This window comes from Monopterus albus, unplaced genomic scaffold (assembly GCF_001952655.1).
Source record: "Monopterus albus unplaced genomic scaffold, M_albus_1.0 scaffold126.1, whole genome shotgun sequence".
Lineage (NCBI taxonomy): Eukaryota > Metazoa > Chordata > Actinopteri > Synbranchiformes > Synbranchidae > Monopterus > Monopterus albus.
This window is the reverse complement of record NW_018128006.1, coordinates 1,076,970-1,103,062: the sequence shown is the minus strand read 5'-3', so window position 1 is coordinate 1,103,062 and position 26,093 is coordinate 1,076,970. Positions and strand designations below refer to the sequence as shown.

Sequence of the window (26,093 nt, the reverse complement as noted above, 5' to 3'; positions counted from 1 at the left end):
ACAGTACTCAAGTACTGTACTTAAGTACAGTTTTGAAGTACCTGTACTTGACTAGAATATTTGCATTTTGTGGTACTTCTTACTTTGACTTTACTACATTTCAGAGAAAAATATTGTGTTTTGTATTCACTACATTTATTTGATCATTTAAGTATTAGTTACTTTTCAGACAAAAGGTTAATAAACTACCCAGCAGTAGTTAAAATTAGCTTTACAAGCCACAACATTAAATGAGAAGCACGTAATAATAATACATCAAACATTATAATCAAATAATGTGATGTACATCAAACTGTACCATTTTTCATAATGAGTACTTTTAATTTTGGTATTTTAAGAATATTTTCTAACACTTTTATACTTTTAATTAAGTAACATTTCAGACGCAGGAGTTTTACTTGTAACAGAGTATTTTTAAACTGTGGTATTGCTACTTTTATTTACCGTAAGTAAACAATCGGAGTACTTCTTCCACCGCTGACAAATAATTTCAAACGTTACGAGGGCCCCTTCAACTGGTTTTGTTCCACTGTTGTTGAGGATGTGAGAACGATGTTCAGAGCCACCTCTCAATTTCACATTCGCTCTCCCCTGCAAATTTATCACAAGTAACTGATTGTAGTTGTCAACAAAATATTTTTATATTATGAAAGGTAATACTTGTGTGCTATTATGGATAAATGTATTTCATTAAAAATGCTATTTTAAAGCTCCCATAGTATGAAACTACATGTATTATTTTAACAGAGAAACATAGTATTATGTTAAATTTCCTTAAAACTGTTTCATTTGTAGTTAACTAAAGTTACAACTAGGCACCACGGCATGTTCACGGGCAGGAAATTAGAACTTAAAGCCGAAATAGATTCAAGAGAGGGTTTTTATTTCCTGAGAAAATGTTGTTGCCTTTATAGGTAGGTAGGTAGGACTTTACTGATCCCACAATGGGGAAATTCCTGTGTTCCAGCAGCAACAAAACACTATAAGAAGGAACACCACACACATATCTTGAGAAACCAATTCCAAAGTATCTAAAACCAAACAGAATCTAGAGACAATCAAGAACAAGAATGATCCTCCCACAATTAATCCCTGAGAACAAATCAAAATACCTAAGAACAAGACAAAATGTAGTATTCAACAGATCAAGAAATCAAGGACAAGAACATTACTCACATAATTAATCCTGCAATGGGGGAAATACCTATATTTCAGCTATGAGGATCTCTGAAAAACTACTCAAAAATACCTAAAATTAGACAATATAAAGTATTCAATAGAAATCAAGGACATGATTTTACACATGTGCATATTAACCATGCATTTTACCCCCAGGATTTGAATGTTGCACCTCAGTTGACTATTGCATAGTCCCTCATAATTTCACCTAGTTTATCACCTAGTCTGTGGGGAGGAACGACCTATGGTAACGCTTCTTCTTGCACTGGGGATGTAACAGTCTTGTGCTGAAAGAACTGTTCAGAGCCTCCACTGTGTGGTGCAGGGGATGGGAGGGGTTATGCATGATGGATGTTAGTTTTGCCAGCATCCATGACGGAATCCATCTCTTTTTTCTTGCTGGTGTTCAGGACCAGGTGATTTTCTTTACACCACTCCACAAAGTCAGTAACAACCCCCCTATATTCCCCCTCGTCCCCCCCAGATACACATCCAACAATAGCAGTGTCATCTGAGAACTTTTGTAGGTGACAGTGGTGGCAGTTGTATTTGAAGTCTGACGTGTAGAGGGTGAACAGAAAGGGGGAAAGCACCGTCCCCTGGGGTGCCCCCGTGCTGCAGACCACCATGTCCGACACACAGCCGTGCAGCCTTATGAACCGAGGTCTGTCTGTGAGGTAGTTAATGATCCATGCAGACAGGTGTTTCTTCCACACCTGCCCCATGCACACAGATTGTGTAGAACTCTCTGTTGAGATTACATTATTACAGAAAGACATCACAAATTAGTTCAAAGGTTTTGTCCCAATTGTCATTAGAGACAGACATGGTGGGGGAAACAAATCATGGCTCTCATTAACACTCACACATGCAGGTATTGTGTCACTTTATCAGCTTGAGCTGAACTAATGCACTGCAGTAACAATAGGCTTTTTATATGGGCAGGGCGGTGTGTGATAGAGGTTCCTTTGCTTAAGCAGACTCACTAAAAAGGATTTCATCTTAAGATTGTCTCAAAATCCAAACACTGTTATCATAGGCCTACTTAGCAAACACTGGAAACATTTACTCTGAAAACATTTAAATCTAAAATATCAATGAACACTACACATACACATTTTACTTACTTAGTATTTTACTAAAAAGTTCATGCAACCAATTCCACAAAGGCTCACCACTCTGTTAACTGGTCCAGTTAGAAAATGTTTTCTTTATTACATGCAGTATTTTTCAGCATGTAATAAAACAAAAATCTGAAAGGAGCAGTAAACAGAGTTGCAAGTCTTTGTGGAATAAATGTAAAATGTGAGCACAAACGTTTCCTGTGCAAAAACCTATGGGAGTGTGAATCCTCACACTCAGAGCAGCAAAGTTAAGATGTAAACACGGCCGCATGTTTCTGAGCAGCACCAAAGAGTCCCTGCAGGGTGTCGAGCCCCAGAGCAGCATCACTGCTCCTGAGCTTTCTGACGGTAGATGGAGCCACAGTGTTGGGGCCTTTACTTTGATACGAGCGCACACAGTGTCGAAACCAAGTTAGGACTATTGTACAAGTTTAAAGAAGTCAAGCTCGGATTGGCTGCAGTGTGCACCCAATAGGATTCGGTCAGAGCAGGAAAACAATAGTCCTGAAGGTCCGTGTGAAGTCAAGACTATTTTTGGAGGAGCCCGCCTTTCTTGCTATTTCTGTCAGCAGGAGAGCGGAGGGGTGGGCGCAGCACTCGAGGGGCCGGACTTTCTTTTCTGCAACTTGCCTCCGATAAGGCTGCTTTTGTTTTCCTCCTCCACTGTAGTGTGTAGTGACAACACCAGCGGCTCTCACCATCACCTCCCGTCAGGTCCTGTTCCCTTTGGCACTGGTTTAGCGCACCAGAATCCATTGGACCTTAGCTGGATTATCTTTAAGGTGTCTGGACTCAAACTGTTTCAACAGGCTTTTACTGTAAGTGTTTACTGTTTGATTCTGTCATACGGGGTCGGAAACATTGGGTGTGTTGAGCTGTGATGTGGAAACACTCGTTAAATGTTTTTATTTTATTAAGTGTTGTGTTATACGTGTCGGAATTTTGGGGTTGGTGAGGAGAGATGTGGGAGGCGAGCTACCTGCGCAGGTGTGTGCTCTGTTTTAATTGCTCACGAATGCGCAAAAGTGCGCAAAAATAACTCTTCATCTTATCGTGAACAAATACAGCCATAATAAACAGTTGTCTACGTGAGGTTATTTGTGTTATTTTTAGCGTTTTGGTGAAGCCTGTGAGTCACAAACCTGTAATTCCTCATCAGTCATTTCTCTTAAATTACTCAGAGTACTGGCCCATGTCTTCGACTTGACTGGGGGGTTTTGCTGCTAAACAAATCTTGGCCAGCATTAGTTTAGCAGCAACAGGTCTACCACACACACGCACACACATAGGATGTTTAGATTACACGCGCATTGTTTGCCTGTTCTGCTACTAATTTTGTGCGTGTTTTTGCGGGTTCCTGAGTGTTTTATTTCTGCAGTACCTTCCACATTTTGCGATCCGTCTGGGTCAAGTATTAGACCTGACAGGTGGGTCCTGAGCCCCGCAGCACCCAGGTCTGCTCATACAGAGCTGGAAAGTAACTAAGTACATTTACTCAAGTAGCCTTCTGTACTTAAAAATAATTTTGAGGCATCTTTACTTTGAGCATTTTCATGTTCTGCTACTTCGTACTTAGACTTCACTATTTTTTAGAGAAAAATATTGTATTTTGTGCTCACTGCCTTTATTTGACGCTGCTGTGAAATTCACATGCTACCTGGCTATGTAAAGTACTTCAAATTCTAAGAATATAAGCTAGTTATTAGCTCCACCTTTACCAGCTGTAACCTTAAATGTGATGAACACAATAATGCATCAGTAATTATAATCCAGTAATGTAATGTGACGTGCCATTGTACTTAATGAGACCTTTCACTTTTAGTACTTAAAGTGTATTTTTATGCCGGTACTTTGTGTTTTGAGTAACATTTTGAATGCAGAACTTGTGACAAAGTATTTTTACACTGTGGTATTGCTACTTTTACTTAAGTAAAGAATCTGAGTACTGCTTCCACCACTGCCTTTGACTCATCTCTGTTGGCAGGAGTAGGTTATGGTGGCCTGCAGTTGACACTTTCACAACAGAATGGAGAATTTGAGATAAGCAACAACATTTTGATCCAGTGTGGAACTCACAGCTGCTTGTTACCAGACTTTGTTGCTGCTTTATATTGTGGATGAGCTGCATTTCACTCTCTTACTTCTCGGTTTGTCTCCACAGATGGATTCGGCACCTCTGGGAACATCGTAAAGACAGACAGACAGATAGGACCACATATTTCCTGCAGTGGCAGGTAGGGTTTTTAACCTCCTAAAAGAAATGTAGCCTATGAAATACCAACTGAAACTTAATAAGTGGTTGTGGGTCTGTAAGATTTTACACAAGCCTCGGCACACAGCTGTCAGCGCTGAAACATTCTTGTGGAAAAATCCAGTCAGTCTACAGCTGACCTGCTCAGAACTACTTTTCGTCATCTTTACAACATTTTTTTTTTTTTTTTTTACTGTGTACATATACAGTACATGACACAGTTTGGGTGACAGGAGTTTTTCCAGTGCAGTGTATATCTAAGCTGTTTGATTTTTAGAGAACTGCCATAAAGCACAGAGCAGGTGTTGGCCTAGTTGGAGAGAGATACTCGGTCCGCTGCGTGTTTTTCATGTGTAGGTTTCGACATCTAGATTTGCTGCTTCTGCAGCTCATACAGAAATATAGTTCATTATGTATAAAAACAACCTACAAAAGTATGTTAAGCTAAATTTCACATGAGATGAAATTATAGTAGATGTTGTGTAGCAGTAAAAATATCCAGTTGTAGTTTTTTTTAAATTGTCAGTTTAAAGTAGTCTTGCTGGGAATGTAATAACCAGCCAGTGGGGCCAATTTACAACACTTTAGGATTCACTTCACTTTTTCAATTTCACTTCCATAATTGCATCATCAACATCTAGATTTATCCAAAAGTGTCTTCTACAAATAATGTCCATTTGTAGCTATCACTTGATTCTGAATGTGGATAGTAAAATCGACAACACTGACTAATAGTAGTTATAAGCAGGATGTGAACTTGAGCTAATACATTTATCTCAGGAAATTTCCTGCTAAATAAGAGACTAAGATGACAGGTCTTCTTTTGAATAATCGTCCATTTTCCATCATGAGCAGCAGCAGATATCTCCGTGGCAAATAGGTTCATGGCAAATATGTCTCCGCTCTGCTTCCCCTCACTATGTAAGGAATTTTAGAAACATCACCGCAGCTCAGCCCGGTTTCTGCTGACTCACATGGGAAACATGCAGAGGTTTCATCCCCAACCTGAGATCAAAATGTATTTGATCCACTGCTCCACCCATCAGAAACAAGTCACTTGGCTGTTTCCATGGTGTCCTGCCTTGTAGTTTAGATTAGCATTTGCCACTGTGAGGCAGGCCTGTGTGATCACACTGTGTAGGATTACAATGCATGACTCTCTGAATGGAAGCCGGATCTTGTTGTGCCGGACCCCGCTGACTGTATGCTATCCAAGGACCTGCTATGTGCTTTGTGAATGTGTATATACTGTGCCTGTATGTGTGTGTGTCTGTGGAAAACCCGATGAAGTCATGGCCATGGCTGCAGGCTCTGGTTACATGTATTGTCCATGCAGGGCATTGTCTTTCTCTCTAATCTCTCGCTCCACACTCACACACACAAACTCAAATAGACATGTAACCTCACATTAAAGCATGTTCACTGTTGAACATAGTGCCCTGATGCCAGGCATCTCTGAACTTGGAGACTGGTTAGCATCTAGTCTGAGGTGGCAGCAGTCTGGGCCACATGTGTAGAACATGTGAAACCACCATTTTAAAAGCCTCTAGAGCCCTGGCAGCCCTTAAACTACCCAGGGCTGCCATAATAGACATGTCAGCCCGTTTCATGCTGTGTGTACATGTGCAGTACAGTTCACTCTCTTTTTCTGCTCTTTTTTTGCTTTCCTCTCTAAATATATGTTTTTTGTTCTGTCCTCTGCTGCACTGTGTAAAGAAGGGAGACACTTAAGGGACTGATAACAAGCATTGATTGTAAAGAGGTGCAGTGGAGATCACATATCCTGTTCCTGGTCCTGGTTTCCAAGCACTTAGGTCAGCCGATCTGAGTGATTAGCTTCCTTTCATCACTGGTTTCTGTTGAATGGGAGAGCTGGTGGAGGAAGAGCTAGTTGAATTCGCTAGTGTGGGGGTAAACAGCGAAAAATACATTTAGTTAATGCTGCAACTAATTATTTCATTATTGAGTAATATGTTTATTATATTTGCTGAAATGTTTAATCATTTGGTCTATTGTGAAAAATGCCAAAGGAAAATTGATTGTTTGCTTCAGGTATTCAGTTTAATATCAACAAAGGTTGAGAAAACCAGCAAATATGGTATTTTACATTTTGAAATGTTTTGTTACATGCTGCTAGTACATGCTCCCATTTTATGAATCATTTAATGCTGAAGACAAAGCTTACATGTCCTCACTTCATTATATGTCTGAGTAACCTGACGTTTCTTTAACATTTAATCAGAGTACAGAGGTAATATATCACTAAGCAACATGGTAATGCTGTTTATTCAGCACTACATGGTGCTTCATCTGAAATTTCCTGAGCTTTTGTTCCACCACAGTATAAAGTCATTGAATCAGCAGCTGCCCCCAAAGTTGATTGAGGTTTCTGCAATAATCTCCTACCACATTAAGCTCTACAGATGTATTGTGGTCATTTTGAGCTATGGGGGTTCTTAAAGCCAAGCTGCAATGCAAATACACACTGTGCAGTAGTTGTAATAACAGTAGACAGCAATGAAGGAGGCGGTTATTTTTGACCTGCTGCACCAATGGTGTGATTGTCCTGCCTCTAGGTGTGTGAAATCACTTGATGTCTGGGGTAATGCTATATAATACTCTCCAAGGGGTCCCATAGCACCCAGTGTGCAGGTTCCTACTTTTCATGTCTGTTAATTGTGTGTGTGTGTGTGTGTGTTGACAGCGAACACATATTTATGGTATTTTTGTGCAAACGGCACAGAGAGACTGTGTGTATGTGGTGTGGCCTGAGGTAACACTGCCCCTAACGTTTATTAGTGTGTCAAATCAATTCATGTTGCATTAACCTCTGAGCTACAGGCTCCTCGTTGCGGTCAGCTGGGTAACTGCTCTGTGATTGGCCTCCAGCCGCAGTCTAGATCCCCCTTGGGTCTTTTCTCTGTCTCTCTCTTTAAAACATGGTGCACGTAGACACATGTAATCCCTTTGAAATTTACTGAAGTAGATGGAATTATTTTTGTAAGGATTTATTTCTGTGGCATTTGGGGAGAAAACCCTTCAATTTTCACCCCAGTCCCACCCACTACTCCAGACCAGAAGTCTTGGATCTAAAAAGCATTCTTTAGCCTCCAGTGATTTGTGTCTCACCATTAGTTTCTATCAAAAATCACATTTACTTTGTTTAGGATCACAGCAGGGGCTCAGTGTTCACAGGCTGGTGAGAACTGTTCCTGAAGCCATAAATACGGAGCATTTCTGCCTGTATTCAATCACATTTTTGAACGTTTTCATTATTTTAAACTGAGTACACTTCAAATGGTTACTGCCTTACTCCCTGTGATAAGCCACAAACATCTTTTAAATTAAAATTTAAATGTGAAATATTTACTTAAGTGAAAGTTTGACGGTTCTCATGTTAGTCACATATGTGATATATGGCAACCACATGTATCAGTCTAACCCTAACAAGTTTTCTGAACCAGACTCCTCACTGTATTTTGATACAGTCTGATCTATGTCGCAGCACAGAGAAATAGTCGGCTCACGCTCACTGCAGCTCACCGAGGCGACTGACACCGACCTGGGATCCGATAGCCCGTTGTGAGTGTTCATGTAACAGGATCTCCTCTCATCTGGACGGCCCTCTGACTTCACATCTGTCCGTGTGTGATGAACGGTCTCCAGCTATAGCCTTAGGCTAATTTCGGCATAGTGGAGGAGGAAGCGTAATGCATGTTTATATAATGTGTGTCTGGGTCTGTCTGTGGGTGTGTGCACTTGTCAGGGCGTTTTGTGTGTATTAGACGGGTTTCTTAGAGAAACACATTTTGGGGATGCACACACAAAAGGTACAGGATAACAGAAAACAGCTCTGCTGAGAGCAAAAGTGAGCAGAGCTGGCGAGTAGTAAACAGCTCATCACAAATGTTGTCATTATTGATTAATTTATTTATACTATTATTGAATAATTTATTTATTATTTCTGTGTGTGTGTCCATCCTTGACCAGAGCATCGAGCATGTGCAGGAATCTTAATGTCTTCTTCCTTTGTTGTCCGTGCAGACAGCCGAGTGTGACTGTGCATATTTATGAAGCTGCCTTCCTGGAACACATTAACATTTACCAAGTAAGAATGTAGATTTAAAAAAGAAAGAAAGAAATAATTTGAAAGGAAGCAAAAAGAATAGAGAGAGAAAGAGACTCGGTCTGTATAATGTAGAAATAGAGAAGGGGGGATGGAACGATTTAACAGAGTAAGAACATGAAGTAAGAGACGGAGGTCGAAGTCACAGTCCTGTCAGTACATACACTTCAGCTCATTCATGTCTTGTAATTGCCACAGGAATGAAAAGTGAGTTTTATTTGAGTTGCTCAGGCAGCCCTGGAAGTCGTGTTCATCATGAAAACAAAACAACAGAAAACTCAAAGGTCATGTGACACAGCTTTTAGAAATATAAATAAAATGACTGAAAACTTTGTTGCTGGTTTTTCCTTGCGTATTTGTCAGATTTTTCTTTCATTTCAGAAGCTAAAAGACCGGTTATGATTTGTACAGTGTTCCTGTACCGATGAGTCTTCGATAGGAAAGAGAGGATGCTGACAGGACTCGTTCGATTTGCTGGTGCATTGGTCTAATTAATTAAATGCTCTTTTTTTATATATAAAAAAAGTTATTAAACAGAAAGTGAGTCGAGGGCCTATCTCGAATCTTTATTCAGCAGAAAACAATAAAATTTTCCTTGAGCTAAGTTCGTGTCTAATTTTGTGGCAGGGTGGACTTTACTGCACTGCAGCAGGATAAGCAGATGTCTGTGCTCCGTCTTATCATCAGAAAAGTCTTTGCTGCACATTGTTCTTTTTTTTTGCTGCTAATCTCTTCACCGCTACCAAAGCCCATCAGCCACCCATTAACCACCGTTTTCACAACTCACTGAATTTGACCACTGCAAGATGTTATCAGCAAGATCAATCAAGCCATTATAAATGATTTCCTCTTGCACGCTGCAGTCGTAGTGAGAAGAGATTTCTACAACAGAAACCTAAGCAGAAGTTGTGTACCACAGTTTTTCTGATCTGGCACCATGTTTCAAAGTAAGAAGTGCGAATCTGCCTTGTGAGGGTGTTGTGGCTTGTGATGATAAAGGTGGACAGATGTCTGTGTGATGTGTGTGCATCTGTTTTGAAAGATAAAGGGGGAGATCCCGTCGAGTGAGCGGCTGTGTTGAGTGGCTTTATCTGCGTTGGGAAATGTGGAGAATGTGTTTGATCTTAAGGAGAGCTCGAGTGTGTGTGAGAGAAACAAAGCTTATGCAGAAAGCGTGAAGTTAATTTGACAACTTTTGTTTTGAACATTTGTACGCACCACTCTTCAGCCAGCAAAAACCATTTTGAGATCTGTGAGAATGAACCCTGGAAGCTTGACTGAGCACATCAGTAAAAAAAAAAAAAAGGTGTATTTGCTGGAAGAGAAATGTTTTCTCATGTTGCCTTGGAGCTGCCCAGTGTGAGCGGTGCTGCTGTTGGCTGCTCAGCAGCTGTGTGAAACTGTGCCAAAGGACATTGCCACGGTGCCTGTTTCTGTCAGGTGTTCATAAGTTTTTACATTCCTGTTTGGTGAAAGATGCAGCAAAATGACGAGACACTAAAAAAAGACAAGTCTTCCTGCTATGCTGATCATTCTGTTACATGCAGCAGGATTTATTTTTACAAGTCACTGAGCACAGAGCAGGGCGACTTGAGCGCTGAAGTGACGTGTCCGTGGGCAAGGCGGTGGATTCCTTCCACTGTCTGGCTGTCCTCACTTGAGTTATTATTAAGATGATGCAAAGTCCATTTACATCCAAGAGTTCACTTGTTAATCAGGCACGATGCTGATGTCCTTGTCTGTTCAGTCATGGCAGCTGTCGTTACTCATCCTACCCACTTTTCCTTGTGTTTATTCCAAACAGACCTGAATCAAAATGTATCACTTGCCTCTATACCAGTGGATTGTTTGCAGTAAAAACCTTGCTGACGGTAAAAGGAGAACCATTACTCGGGCTCAGTCACAGCTGATGTACAATCATAAGTTCATGTAAAAACTAAACTGTGCTAAACTATTTCCACTACTTAAAATTTAGCACAGTGATAGCAGCCACACCTCTACTTGTTAAATATCATTTTGATCTGATAAAAATAAAACTTTTCTTTTTCTGATAAAAAAAACCCCAACAACATCAGATTATGTGGGGTTTGAATGAAGGATGTGAAAACGGTATCCACCTTGTGTATTTCGGTCTTGGTGAAAATAAGATGATACTGTGAATTGAACCATAATGTTACTGTTTTCCAGTGGAGCGTAGTGCTCGATCCGCTGACTGCATCTTCTGAATTTAAAACATTTTATTAAAAAAAAATAATAATAAAATTGTCAGGTTCATTTTGAACATGCTGTATTGTATCTAGTGTGACAATGGCAGAAAATATCTTTTAGCTAACACACAGTGGTTCATAAAAAGTACCAAAACAACAATCCAGAAAGACAGGAATGTGACAAAGTTTTGTAACTGGGTGTTTTATTGGTATGCAGATGTGGTGGAATCCTAAAACACCTGTTTAGTTGTAGCCAAACAGGATCTTATTTTGATTCCTTTTTTATGAGCTTACACAACATTCAGAAATATCTTAGAGAAAAAAGACAAAGCAGCCAAATTTAGAAATGTCTGATTTTATTTTGTGAAAACAACATTGTTTGTCTCTATCAGACAGATGTTTTCCAGATTTTTACCCTGGCCCTAAACCAAAACACTGGCTTGAATTTATTATTATTACTGACAAGCATCCATATTTAGCCTGAGCCAGAGGTGGCACCAGGGGTGGCCAATCACAGTCTGGGGTTGGCTGGGGCCACCCCCTGCCTTCGCCCATGGATGCATTGCTATGAAGTCTGGTAACAGTCATGTTCTCCAAAGGATGAGTTGTAATTATCTTCAGATTTAGCTCTATTGGTCAAACATGTTTAGATACACAAGGAATTTGACTCGGAGGCTCTCGGTGTTTTTTGTAAGGCAAAATAAATGAATAAAAATAAAAATCTGTGTATTCGGATAGGAAACAATCACATTATAAACATGGTGGAATATACAGGAAATCAAAGTAAGAAGAAAGCCAGGAAACCAATTCCATAGATGAAGTTATGTACTGAATATTACAAACCAGTCCTAGGAGTGTGAGAGTATCTGGGAAAGCTCACAGCCTCCTGCGAGAGATCCTGTCCTGTCCTTGTAACATGCACACACACTTGCATGGCAGAGTGTAGTTCTTAGACTTGTCAACAGCCACATGCACTGCAGTTTACACTTGAACTCTGCATTATGTACCAACAGAGCAAGAGCATAAATATAGAAAAACTTGTCGACAGTTGTAGGCAGGCAGGTCTACGTGCACACACCAACACACAGCACAGTCTGGCCAGCTGCTTTGGGAAGAGGAGAGGTTTTGAATGGGAGTGACAGCTGTGGATTCCTCAGGATGAAGGAGGGAGAAGGAGAGAGGTAGTAGATGGAAAGCGTGAGCGAGATAAGTTGGAGAAGGAATGAGTGTGTGTCAGCAAGAGCAAGAGGGCGATAGAGCCAGGATGACAGAGATGAGACGGGCGAGAAGGAATGAAAAGAAATGGAGTGTGTCAGTGAGGGAACACGAATGAGTTTTTTCTTCCTTGCTCCTCAGCCAGATTTAGATACTTCAGTTTAAAATGTTTCATGTAATAAAGCTGACTCCAATAAATGTCATTAAACTGGAAGAAGGGAGCAAATGGAGACTAAATAAAAGAGGGTAAAATTGTGAGCCATTAAGTTTTGACCCTGAAACCTGAACTTAGGAACTGGTACACAGTGATACTTTCTAAATAATTTATGACTGTACTCATCAACAAAAACCTTCTCAAATTATACACAATTGTTTCAACCAATACCTGATTGACTGAAGAATCTGACCAAGTATTTCATGGTACTTGTTTTGACATTCAGTGCAACACACACACAATTCAGTTGGTGCTCTAAAAGTATTAAGGAGCTTCCAGTGTGAAGAGCATGTGACCCTAACTGTCAGACTATTCATAGAGATCCTGTGTTGCACAAGGCTGATTTAGCAACTTTAGATTTTCTTCTGTAGATACACCATGTCCTGCACTTTTTATTCTGTGGAATAATCATCACTTACTTACTCATAAACACACTTTACCCTTCACTGAATGCTGATTGTTATAAAGAACAGCGAATCAACAAATATCACTAATAGCTTTCAAAGTAGCTGCACCAATTATTTGGTTTACAGGAAGTGATGATTACGGAGATTACAGAGCAGATCCTTGTTTCTAACAAATAAAGCAAGAACTTTGTGTAATCACAAGCTGTAACAGTCACTGTGGTTTAATAGATCAAGAAAAACAAACTGCAGAAACCAACATGTCATCAAGCAGAAATTCTAGAGAAAAGGAAGTGACATGCTGCGGCCACTTCGACAGGCAGGTGATCTCTGCAAAAACACAACTTTTCCCACCATCAGAGTAAGCAGGGTGAGATTTGTGGAAAAAAAAATCAGAGGGTGTGGGATTAAAAGCTTTCAGTCATAAAAATAAACGCACCACAGGCAACAGTATACTGTGAAGCCTGTTGGGCTGTTTCTTCCAGCTGTTAAAGCAAAATTTAGAAAAATTATGAACTGTAATAAAACTATTTCCTGCAAACGCAGTGGTTTAGTTTAAGTTCTGAAATTTTCACTCATGTCTTTTCCTCATGTGGACACACAGGGGCTGCGATCATAGACAGCAAAATAAAACATGCAAGAATTAAATAAATCCCCTTTAGTGTCAGTTTGGCCAGTTGTGCCAAAACACTTGGTATTCATTTCAACATTAGACTGAAAATAATCTCAAAATGAAATAGCACAGTGTGCTGTCAACAGAAAAATAAGCAGGTTACAGGGTATTTTTATGGGAGAGTTATGTCTATAATGTGAAGTGTACAGATTGTGCACTGAACATAAGCATTCACTATGTAGCTCATCCTGTAATGGAATAGTTTGATATTTAGGAAAGATGTTTGTCCTCAATCTTCACAAGTTAGATGAGAAGATCAGTTCCACTCTCACATCTGTTGGTTAGTTACTTTCAGGAATAAAAGGCCTGTGAGCCCAGAGTTCCACAAACACGCACATTCATGTAGAATCCTAACATTATACCCACAAAGTATATTCATCAGGTGTTTAAGTCAGAAATATACATCACTTCTCTGCATTTTATAAATACACTGTATGCCAGGACACTCAGTTACAAATGAGTGAAAAATCACTTACAGTATATTTAGCTTCATATTTTGCCTGCAGATATTTGCAGTCCTCTTATCTAGAGTAACTCTCAGCAATAAAACATATTTCCCACAATACAAGCCAATTTTGTCCCACAAACAACCAGAAAATAGAATTGTCAGTAATTTACTTAGTAGCTTTCCATGTTCCTCTAATGATGGGATTTGTGAGCAAGTGTGTACTGTACATTAGTGCGTGGCATTCAGGGCTGTCGTTGGTCATTAATCTGAGTTGTTAATGGATGTCAAAGCGCTCAGCTTAAAGCCATGCCTCGAGAGGAACGCGAACAGTGACTCGGGGAGTGTGTGTGTGATTAAAAAGAGGAGAGAAAGGGGTAGACAGATGCTATGGTTGTTTTGGTTTTACTGTCTCTTACTTGGTAAGAGACGGTAAACTTTGCGGCTGTAGGGCTCAAGGGCACTGCGGCAGCCGTGTCACAACAACGGCACGGGGCGGAGAGGGGAGGAAATGGGAGTCTAAACTCAGCTCTTAAACAGGAAGCCACCCTGGTTCTTTCATTGTTGTGTTTTTATAGACTCAACTTCCTGGTGGCTCGACCGCCCCTGTTACCATGGTTACAGTCCCTGTTGTTTATGGGATGGATTGTGACAATCCTGCAGGGGAAGCAAGCAGGCAGTCATCTCAAGCCAAAGTGTGACACTTAAAAAATGATCAGAAGCTAAAATATTCATGTTGAGCAATAGGGTCCTTGAAGTGTCTTAAAATGTCTTCTAGTGTTTCTAGAGAGTTTATGTTTAATCACTTCATTCATTTCATGCTAACCTCGACCATACACATTGTGGCTTCATTCTGTAAAGTTCATCTCCAGGGAGCATTTAAAGGAAGTTAAAAACTTTTCAGAAAGTCTTTTCGGTCTTGTATACCTTACATAATGCTCATTTGCTCCCAGGCAAGGCGCCACCACTGTGTGAATGAAATGATGAAATCAACAGTTTGGTATTGGGCAGTGTCGTCAAACAGAGGCAGAGATGGTGAGAGGAAAGGAGGAGAAGAAAGAGAAGGAGTTAATGAAAAGAGGATGTGGCCAACAGTAAAAGATGACTAGAGGGGAGTGGAGCTATCTGTCTAATTTTAGATCTTGCTGTGAGCTGGTTGTTGCAGAACTACTGTAGTTTGCACATAGCTGGATATTTACAAGACTACCACGGGTATGTGCCTTAGACTTTATCATTTACTTCATGTGTCTTCATGTATGTAAACAGTCTGTTGTCTCTCTGGACATTTACTGTAAGTGATATCTTGTTAAACAACCAAACTCCCCAGATCTTACTATGCACTGACGCCCACTGTGGTGTGTGTGTGTGTGTGTGTGTGTGCATGTGAGTGAGACAAACTGTGATGATTGAGCCACATTGGTGTTCAGCCCAGTTGGAGTTGAGAGAGAGAGAGAGAGAGAGGTAGAAAGAAACAAGGAGAGAGAGGTGTTCTTTATTGTTAATCAGTTCTCCTCTGTCTATCTCACTTCTTCTTTGATACTGTTCTTATGCTGCTAATATGTGTGAGTAACTTGTGTGTGTGTGAGGGAGAGAGAGCTTGCTGACCTAAAAGACAGCAGTCCTGAATGATTATGGAAACTCAGGGAGGACTTATGAAACTGGACCCATGCTGCATTATGCATCAACCTTCCTCTGTTACTGTCACCCATACACTCACACATGCATGTTTGCCTTTATACAGCTGTGAGGGCCCGCACACTAACCTTAACTATCACCATCATCCGTACTATAACACTAAACCAAAATTCTCTCTTTAACTCTCAAACAGCCCTTTGAGCTTGTGCAGGCTGACCAAAATGTCCTCACAACAATGGTATCAAGCCTTAGAAACATGTACTGCGCACACACTCGCAATCCTGTCTGTTGGGTACATACAGTTATACACACATACAAATCGATTCTTAAATCCCTGTTGCTCTTCTTCGTCCAAACTGACATTCTGTTACTGGTCATTAACTGTGTTCTGGGATCACTGCAGTATTTTGTATTTACTTATCACCCTGCAGATTTGTTTCTACAGGACAGGTCCTTTAGACTGTACAAGTCAGATGTTACAGAACTGACAAGCTAGGTCAAATCTCTGTATTTCTGCTGTCATGATCTAGATTTTTGAATTATCAGGCATCTCCTGTTGCTTAAGAAAAGCCAGACTTGAACTTGCAGTTTTGACCCCGCAATTGTTTGCTTTAGATGAAACGGGAAGCGTTTTCTTTGGCAAAGAGCTGGAAAGACATGCTGTAAACTTGGATCAGCAATTGTTTGGAAGCACATTTAATTTGTAAAGTGTTCCAAATATGACAGTTCATGGTTGAATTGACACTACCTACGTCATTGCATAGTACAAGGAAACAACATAAGCTCACACATACTATAGATTATAACAACACAGGTGCACGCCTCTCCACACTTGAGGAGAAAGATATGAGGGGAGTGATATAGTTGAGGAGAGTGCTTGACTTTCTTAGTGGCATCAAGATGTAGAGTAACCCCTTCTCACACCTTCTCACCTTTTAAGTCTGGTCTCAACTTTCTGAGTTTCCACTTTATCAAACATGTAATAACTTTGCTTATGACTTTTCCACACCTGAATGGTCCTAAATTTGCATCAGTCTTTTTTTTTTACAGTAATAACCTCACTGATGCCCTGAGGTGATGATATCTATAGCTACTGAAAGTAGCTGTTGCCTGTAATAGGTGTAGCCTAATTGAGACACAACACAGTCAAAACAGAGGGAGGCTTTGTGGCTATATTTGAACATGTGACAAGACGCAAAGTGGTGGCATCTGCTGTCAGTCTGTTGTTGACTTTGAAAAGCCTGAGTGTCTGTCACTGATGGCACTGTGCTGGCTGTCAGCTCTCCTTCAGTGTGATTAGACCTATCTGCAGGTTCTCCAGGATTGCTGACCGACCTGCCTAGCTTGTCTTTTGACTTTCTTCTTTTCATTGGCTTCATCCTGTTGTGTTGCTTTTTTTCCTGTGTGGATCTCCTCACCTTTCATTCTGTCCACTTCATGAAAGCATATGGAGGAACAGAGGGACAGAGGAAAGAAGAAAGGGAGAGAGTGTTAAAGAGGGAGCGAGAGAGCGAGAGGCTTTTGTCAACCCTTGTCTTACCTGTAGAACCAGTCCTGACTAAGCAGAACTTGTGATCAGAATAAAGGAATTGAGAAAGTAGGAATGGATTACCAAAATGTCAGGCTATGGGATGGACTTGCTCACTCTTGTTCCCTCCCTCTGTTACTCTCACACATGTATAGACACTTTACATTTTGTCTGTATGGAGAACACGCGCCTTATTTACCTAATCTTATAAATAAATCAGCACAGTTCCAACGGCCTCTGTAACCAGGCACGTCATATCATACTGCATCGTTGGTGATTTTCATAATGACACACTGACAAGCCCACACAGTTTCTCTCTCTCTCTCTCACACACACACACACAGACTCACCACATAAGTCTTTGTATATTATAATTGTGAGGACAGTCAATGACATACTTCATTCTTTATCACTTGACCCTAACCATCACATCTACTGTAAATGTTTAACCCTTCCTCTACCACTAACCCTAAAACCAAGTCTTAACCCTTGAACAGCCATTTGAAGCTGTGATGACTGACTAACATAGAAAGTTCTACTGTGTGTCAATTCAAGGGGAACTCTTGTGCTCCTATGTAGTTTATTCTGTGAAACCATTCAAATAAACTAAAAACAAAAACATTTTGGTGTCAGAAAATTTGAATCTTTAGGACTTAAGCCCTTTCATGTTAACCTCTTGTTCATGAGTTAATTCACAGGGCTCCGTCAGTCGCAGTGAAAACTCTCTGAAGGGAGGCGGTTACAGAATGCAAAGGAATTGATTGTCTGTGAAAATTGTGTGTGTATATAGAGTAGACTTGGTTTGACTTAATGCAGATTTTTAAAACAAGAATATCTTGGGCATCTTTAAAGACAAACATACACTGTATTTTGCCCTTTCATTTACAACATTTCATTTTCACTACAACAGACAGCTGGAAACTGGAGGTGACACCACTGGGATACTCTTCGTGTGTGTGTGTGTGTGTGTGTGTGGGGTCGGGGGGTTTCCCTGTAGAAACAAAAGGCCCTGTGCAGGTAAATGTTGGACCACTGTGTGTTTTTCTATTTATAACCCATGGGAGGTAGGGAGAGAGAGTTGCTGGTGTTCTTGACGATGTGTGCACACACTGTAGCAGCCTTTGTTTCCTTGTATAAGCATGTTCTTTCCTTTTCCTCAGAATAATAGCCTTGTTATTCCTTGCTTTCATCACAGAGAATGTGTGTGCATAGCTGTGCGTATGCGTGTGCGTCTGCCAAGGGATTTCTGTTATTCCAGCCATGGCAGGCATTTAGACTGTCTCTCTGCATTTGTGCCTCCTAATATGGAGGAGTACTGACACACAAACACACTGCTGTGTCACATTAACCCAAACAGTCGATGCTAATGAGACCATACTAACTCTGGGTCACTGTGTGTGTGTGTGTGTGTGCACATAGTTTCTGTGGTTGCGTGGACGATCTTTAGTTTGGTGCCTGTTGTGAGGACATTTCAACCAGTTCCCACAACTTCAAAGGACGATCTGAGGGTTAAGACTTGGTTTTAGGATTAAGGTTAAACTTTGGCTTTATTTTAGAGGAAGGGGTGGGGTTTGGCATTTAGCTGTTAAGGTTATGATGGGGGGGGGCTAGTGAATGCATAATATCAATAAGTGTCCTCACAACTATAGAAAAATGTGTTTATGTGTGTGCACATCTGCTCGTAGAAACAAAACCAAATACATATCAGTCTATTCTGTTCTATTCCCGTTTATTCCCTTTTACCTATTTCTATGCCTCAGGGAAAGACTCCTTGAGAGCAGGCTCTCATTCCCAGTGGTGCCCTGACATACAGTTAACACAAGAAACACTAAAACATAAACACACAAATCAAATAAAGTATTAAAAGCATTAAGTATCAAAATCCAAAATAACAAGACCCACAGTAAAAACAATATATATAAATCAATGTAAATAAAATCATATTAAAACAGTGTCCAAATCATCTGCTAAACTCACATTTTAACTGTAAAATACTATGTAAAACTGTTTAAATTGAGTGCAGCCAGTTCATTTATTTTATTTTTTTGCAACCTGTTCCATATCTGTAGGGCATAGTAACAGAAGGACATCTTTTCTATTTGTGTATTGGCAAAAAAGGGTTGCAGAACAAGATAATCTTGTGAATGGGTCTGGTATGTCGATGATTTATAACTCAGGAGGCACGTAATATATTCAGGCAACTTATTAAGTAGGGCTTTATAGATGCTCTCTTCTCAGTGTCAGATGGCCAATTGACTTTCTGATGTAATTCACCATGCTGAGTCCTACAGGGATCTCCAGGAACAATAATAATGTCAGCATGACACACTGAGTCAAATGGCTTCAGGATTTTGGCAAAACTAGGAGATACCAGGCCTCTGGGTATGTACTGAGTTTGATCACAATCAGTACAATATCAGTACAAATCAGATAAAAAAACAGAGGAAACAAAGTCCTCATTAACAAACTGGGTGGGTGAGAATGAAGAAAATCCTGATGACTGAATAAATTTCCAGAACGTTGCTGCATTACCATCACACATAGTAAGCCCATTTAGTTTTTTGTATTGCTAAACAACATTTGACTCATAGATGATGAAGGTTTTGCTAATCAACAGCAGATTTATGTGCCCTTTTGCAGGCTTTATTTGTAGCATGTAGCATTTCCACTGATTCATTTGAAAACTCCGGACTATTCCTGTTTTTGACCCTATTCATTAAAAACCTTAATAAAATAGTTTAGCGCAGAATGTGAGTCAGAATGTGTCATGGTAAGTGCAGTCTTACTGCAGTGCAAATCCTTTTAAAACGCCTGTTGTGTGAAGTGTCTAAAGCTTCTCCTAACCACAGATCTTAGCTTGGCTTTCTGGGTTTCTACATTTCCTGATAAACGACAGAGATTGTTAAAGTTAAGTGAAAAGACACCACTCAACATTTTAAAGTCTGTTTGTTAAAATAATATCAAAAAGGCTAGACTTATCAGGCCCTTTGCACTCTAGGCTTGTTTATGAAGAAATTAATTGAGATGGGTTTAACTCATGACATATTTTTCAATTCTTCAGATGCAGAGGTTAACTATTTGAGGTTCAGCTCACCCAGAAGCAAAATTTCAGATTTGTTGTAAGTGGACAGCAAGTGAATGATGCTGGTAATAGAACCGGATTTTGAACAAGGGGGCCAATAAATTCCAATAACCAGCAGGCTACCACAATGATCACCTTTTCATAAAGAGACATTTATGCCTAGAAATTCAAAAGACTTTGCTCCAGACACAGAATTAACGAGTGACAAGAAAGCATTTTTTTTCCACAAAAATTCCCACACCTCCCTCTCTAGTAGACCTGTCATAGCAAAATACATTGAATCCTTCAAGTGCAATGGAATTGCCTAATTTAGTAGTTAGCCAAGTTTCTGAAAGTACAAGAATATCAACATTTGTTTGTTGAACCCACACATAGTCGATCTTTGATTGTAGGCTGCAAAGCCTTTGGTAAGCAGGATGGGAAGATTCTTAAAATAACATCTGTACAGAGGTGACGCCATGGCAGTCTAAATGGGCCTAGCTGAAGAAGAACATCATTAAAACAATGAACTGAAAAGTTTGGTTTGATGACATTGATTAAATCTGGACCAGATCCAATGGGACACGGTTGTTTCTGTGATTTCCTGTACAGACTGAAGTTTGGTCGAGAGCTCCTAAACAGTCGTCTTGTCTGCGGCTCTTTGTTACCGCCCCCTGTTGCTGCCTCCTCCCCTCGTCCCTTTTCCAGGCGAGGCGCAGTGCATCTCAGTCGAGCCTATTTACTTTACACATTGCAGCCTGGCATCTGAGCACCAGGCGCAACAGCACAGAAATGATGTCACACCAAGTTATTTCAAGGCACGCTCTGTGTGTGTGTGTGTGTGTGTGTGTGTGTGTGCGCGCTTAAAGTTTTAATTTAACTGTCAGGGCAGGTTTGAGCAATAGGTATTTGCTCAAGCCTGTTTTGTGTGTGCAGCTGTGTATGTGTGTGTAAATGTCTTTACTGTGTGTGTGTGTGTGTGTGTGTGTGTGTGTGTGTGTGTTGGCTCTGTTTTTCTGAAGGTTTGTATGTGGCCTTTTTTAAAGTGTACGCATCAGTATGTGTATATACGCTGACCGGCCACTTTATCAGGTACACCTGTTCAACTGTATAGATAAGTTCAACTTTATTGTCATTACACATGTACAAGTACAAGGCAATGAAATTCAGTTTAGCATCTAATCAGAAGGGCAATAACAGCAGAGCAGAGTGCGCGGTATCTACAGTATGTACACTCGGTACTAATTTACCAATAGATATGTACAGTTGATATTTCCACTAAGATATGTAGGGTAATGTACAATATACAACAGACTTTATGGATTTAAATTACCAAGTGATTGAATGTCACTTCTGGTTTTTTCCTGTTGTCGCCACAGCGAATTGTTACACTGACGATGCCCTTCCTGACACAACCCTGACTCGAACTCGGGCCGCAGTGGCAAGAGCGCTGAATCCTAGCCACTCGTCTATATGGATTTAAATTACAAGTAATGGATAAAATACATTAAGCTTATAAAACACTAGTGCAATGGGATGAAATGGAATAAGAATATGAGCTACATGAGTGAACAGTTCAATGGATGTAAATAGTGCAAAGATAAATATATACTCAGTATCTGCATATGTACAGTACAGAGTGCAAATGAATAACAGAGCAGTATGCTGTGAGTATGTGCAGATTAACAGGTCACTTCAGTGTTACAGGTAACAGAAATGTATTGCATTAGTCCCAGGAGGAGAGATGAGAAGGGGTGAGGTGTGTGTAGTGGTATAGAAGAAGGCAGTGGGGAGTCAACGGGGGACAGAGTACAGTAAGGAGACGGCTGTGGGTAAGAAGCTGTTTGTTCCTGAGTCTACTGGTGAAATTCAGTGCAACACTTCCACCTTAACATCTGTGTTTATGAAGCTCAAAATGTTTTCGTTTTTGGTGAAATTGTCATAAATGTATAAATTCAATTATGTCTATTATTGAGGTCAATGTTAAAGGTGGTGGTGTTGTACTACATTATATTCACAGCTGTCTCTATATTTGTCCTCCTCAGCTACATACATGAGAGGGTCAGAATATTAGGAAAACCACAATATATAATGTAGTGCGGTACAACACATACTGTACCTCCGTGTTTATGTGTGAGGTAGTTTGCATTTTTCTGAATATGCATGTGCATATGTGTGTGTGTGTGTGTGTATGGGTGCACAAACGTGTATATGTGTCTCTTAGACAGAATCCACCCCCCAGCCTTTTCCCAATCTGTTCCCTTCATGGATTCTGTTTTTTGCTCTGGATGAGGCAGTCTTTCCCATTGACTCAGCCATGCAATGCAAATAGCCCCAAAAGTATTCAAAGAGCATGGAAATGCATGTGCATACACTATATGTGTGTGTCTGTGCAAAAGACAGACGGAGAGAGAGTGGCAGCTACAGTAGTGTGAGTTTGTGTAAACACAGAGAAAACAAAGGCAGAACTTGTATATTGTACCAGTTTAGATATTAGCTGCGATACCTAAAGTTGATTTAGATGTACTGTTAGTTCTACCCAGTAACGGAGCATGACTGATTTACTTGTTTTGATTCTTTATGAGCCGTGGATTTATTCTTTGGTTTCACTGTCAGTTTTTAATTGTCGTCCTTGGAGCAGTTTGGTGTCCAGTGTGGTTTATAGGCACGTGTTTCGGTGATTGGTGGAAATTTCTCAGTTAGGATACTATTAGTTATTTTTCACTTAATTCTATACTAGTCAGTCAGGATACTAAATTTGTAGTCACACATACTTTTGATCTGCACTAGACCACACAATAAACTGTATTATAGGTAATAGTTAAGCCATACTGTGAGGTCTGCTATAGTGAGGACTTGATTTTAACAAGTCATTCCTGCCCACTTTTTAGCATAGCACTGGCAATGCTGTGATGTTGTGTTTAGGTAATATCACTTTTAAAAAGGCATAGTTGTTAGATAATTATGATTTGTTTCAACCTGGCATATTTCCCATAAATGTGCTATTGTGGCTCTAATACTGATTTTGCACTCTCCACTTCGGCAAGCCGCCAAGTTGCCCCAGATGTACAGTGGATCTTGATAAGTTAGCTTAGTGGTTGGCTACTTTCTCTTTACTTTTGATCTGACTCAGTCACAAGTGTTTGACATGATTCTTGTAAAAATCTTGTAAAAAAAAGAATTTGGAAAGCTGCTGGAGGCTCATTCTATTTATCTCAGTATAATCTTTGTATTATCTCTTTGCTTTGTGCAAGTCCTGATACAACAAATGTGACAGTTGCAAAAATTAACATGACCTCAAAAGCCACATTGCTGCCAAACAAATCAATGAAATAAGCCTGAATTATTTTTCAATAACTTGTATCCAGCAAACATGATCTATTCTCATTGTTCTGTCTCTAAGCTCCAAAATGAAGCCATGGTTTTTTCTGTACATTCAAAGCCAAATTAATATCTATTATTGTTCTTGTTAGTAAACCCTCAATAGATAATAATTTCAACAAAATCTGAATACTTGGCCTTTCCCAACTACAGCTAGATACTGCAAAGTATCTGTTATATGAAACCATAAGACTTTTCTCCAAACACCGGATCATTTTTCCACTGTTTACAAGTGTCCATTGTTCAGGATTGTGTAAATCAGCTGTTCTTAGTGGGGATAAAGCAAATTGACACCTCTCCCCTCCCTTCTCATCTTTTCCCAGATTCCTCGGTGCTTGTGTCGGTGTCGTGTGCAGCCTTGTTTCCCATGGACCTCAGGGTGGGAGAGCGGGGGATCCGCCCCGGTTCGGACACGGCGCTCCTCACCCCGCTGCACCCACCTTTACTCCTTACCCCATTCTCCTCTCAGCCCTGCCCCTCATTCTCTCAACAGCAATTGCACCAACAAATCAGGGTAAAAAATAGAAACAGAGACCTGTTTGTGTTAGATTAAGTCTAATGTTAACTGTTTGAATGGCGTCTTTAAAAATATAATTCACTGTATTATATTATGTGCTGATGTTGTGTGACAATTTGTATATATATATATCACTATAATACAAGTGTGTGTGGGGGGGGGGTAGTTTAATATGGAGCAGAGGAGGCAAGAGCAGGAACACCAAGAGAAACAGCAGGAGCTGCAGCAGCTGAAACACAAAGACAAAAGTCAACAGAGTGAGTCTGTTCTCACACACACACACATTCAAATTCAATTACACTAACATGTTAGTGCAAGTTTCAGTTTATGTCTGATTATTTTAACAAAGGTTTATATAAACCTGTTTATAAAAAAATAACCCAGAGTGCTAATCATGGCCAGACAGGAAAGCCCCTTTGAGAGATGTTACTCATCTTTCTGCTCTTTGAAAGCTGTTTGCTTTGAAATGAGGGCTAAGTATAGCTCAACAAGTAGAGCTAAAACAGTGGAGCTAAATATAGCTTTGTCTCTGTGCACATAATGTCATTGGGTCAATATTGACCTGATCACTCCTAGCACCTCCTATCACTGTGTGTACACAGACACACACACACACACAAATGGCAGTGAGCATACTCTCTGATAAACCTTAACACTGCATCACACAAATACATCCATATTATACAATCAGCTATTGTAACAACCATGCATGCATGTATGGCCTGTATGTTTATGCTAATATTCCCCACAGTATTGTTGAGTTGTCTTTGTCATATAGTTTAGTATTAGTAACTAACGCAAGTCCTGCACAAATATGCAACACTTACAGTGAAGTAGTTGGTGAGTCCTTCTAGGTTTTTGATTGGTTGTTTGTGTTATTGATTGACAGGTGCAGTGGCCAGTTCCCTGGTAAAACAGAAACTTCAGGAGGTGATTCTTAAGAAGCGGAAACAGGCAGAGCTGGAAAGGACGAGCTCTAACACACTGACTCCGGCTCTTGTTGCATACAGGTGGCACAAAATGCAGGCACACGCAGTATGAATGGAAATTATTAAAATAATAAATATGCGTCATGAACACATTAATTATATGACATCTCGATCTACTGCACATTAGTAAATGACCCCTTGAATCTTTGTCATAAACATGTGTCACATGAGGTATGACTGTTTACCTGTGTGGGTGTGTTTGTGTGTTGTGCTTTCCCAGGAAGCTGGGCCCAGACCCAAGTGTATCCTCCCAGCCTCTGGTCTCATCTCCGCTGCAGCCTTCCTCTGATGGTTCAGAAGGGACGCCATTACGCAGAGCAGGTAAGACATCTGATATCCACTGTCACACAACCAGAGGTGTGGACTGAAAAATCACAAGTTAAATGTCCAGGATACATGTGATGAAATTCAGTAAATTCAGTAACTAGTGGCAGTTTTTATTTTGTGTGTGCCATATTGAATTTTATAGGATGGGTGAAAAGTAACTAGGCATTAAAAATTGGTAATAAAGTCCATACTTCTGTGTGAAATATAAAATCCTATTTACTATCGTCTATTTAGAGACTGTTTTCATCATGACTCCAGTAATACTACAAGTTCTATAGCCAATTTTAATACCTAGTTACTTTTCACCAACTCTGTATGTCTGCATTCAAATGGAAAATCTTGGTCTTTTACCACAAACCTTTTCCTTCACACTGAAGTCTGGTGAAACTGTTTATGGGTTTAGCTATTCTTCCCATTACAGTATAGTACAGCAACGATCGATTACTGATCACTCTGAGATATTTGATTCTGTGCCAGTCATATTTACATGCACAGTGGTTCAAGTTCATACAGTGGCACAGACTGAAAGCATAGCATGTGTGGTGTGTACCATCTGGTGTGAGCCTCACGCTCATGTCTATACCAGGTGCATGTTCACTTGTGCACTGGAAGCACATGGTGTACAAAAAGCACACAGAGGAGCCTATAGAAACACCTTGGAGAAGGGAAAAGTACAGTCCAAAACCCTGACAAACAGTACACATTGAGGGGATAACTGGCTACACGTGAAACGTATGTGAATTAGAGAGAGACGGAAAATGAGATACTTAATACAGTACTTTTATTTTTATTTCAAATATTTGTTTATGCTGTCAGT

General features: G+C 40.1%; 1 protein-coding gene across 3 annotated transcripts in view; it reads left to right on the top strand.

The window, feature by feature from the left end:
• Positions 1–26,093, top strand: part of hdac7a (histone deacetylase 7a) — a 58,684-nt gene that overhangs the window by 13,072 nt on the left and 19,519 nt on the right. For 2 of the 3 annotated variants that reach the window (XM_020612604.1, XM_020612601.1), the window contains exons 1-6: positions 2,857–3,121; positions 4,465–4,537; positions 23,767–23,957; positions 24,127–24,217; positions 24,850–24,970; positions 25,170–25,270. In XM_020612604.1, the coding sequence (XP_020468260.1) occupies positions 23,811–23,957; positions 24,127–24,217; positions 24,850–24,970; positions 25,170–25,270 (460 nt within the window). In that variant the 5' untranslated portion in view covers positions 2,857–3,121; positions 4,465–4,537; positions 23,767–23,810. Of the gene's footprint in view, positions 1–2,856; positions 3,122–4,464; positions 4,538–23,766; positions 23,958–24,126; positions 24,218–24,849; positions 24,971–25,169; positions 25,271–26,093 lie in introns of those variants that run through there. The other variant, XM_020612603.1, reaches the window with a different exon arrangement.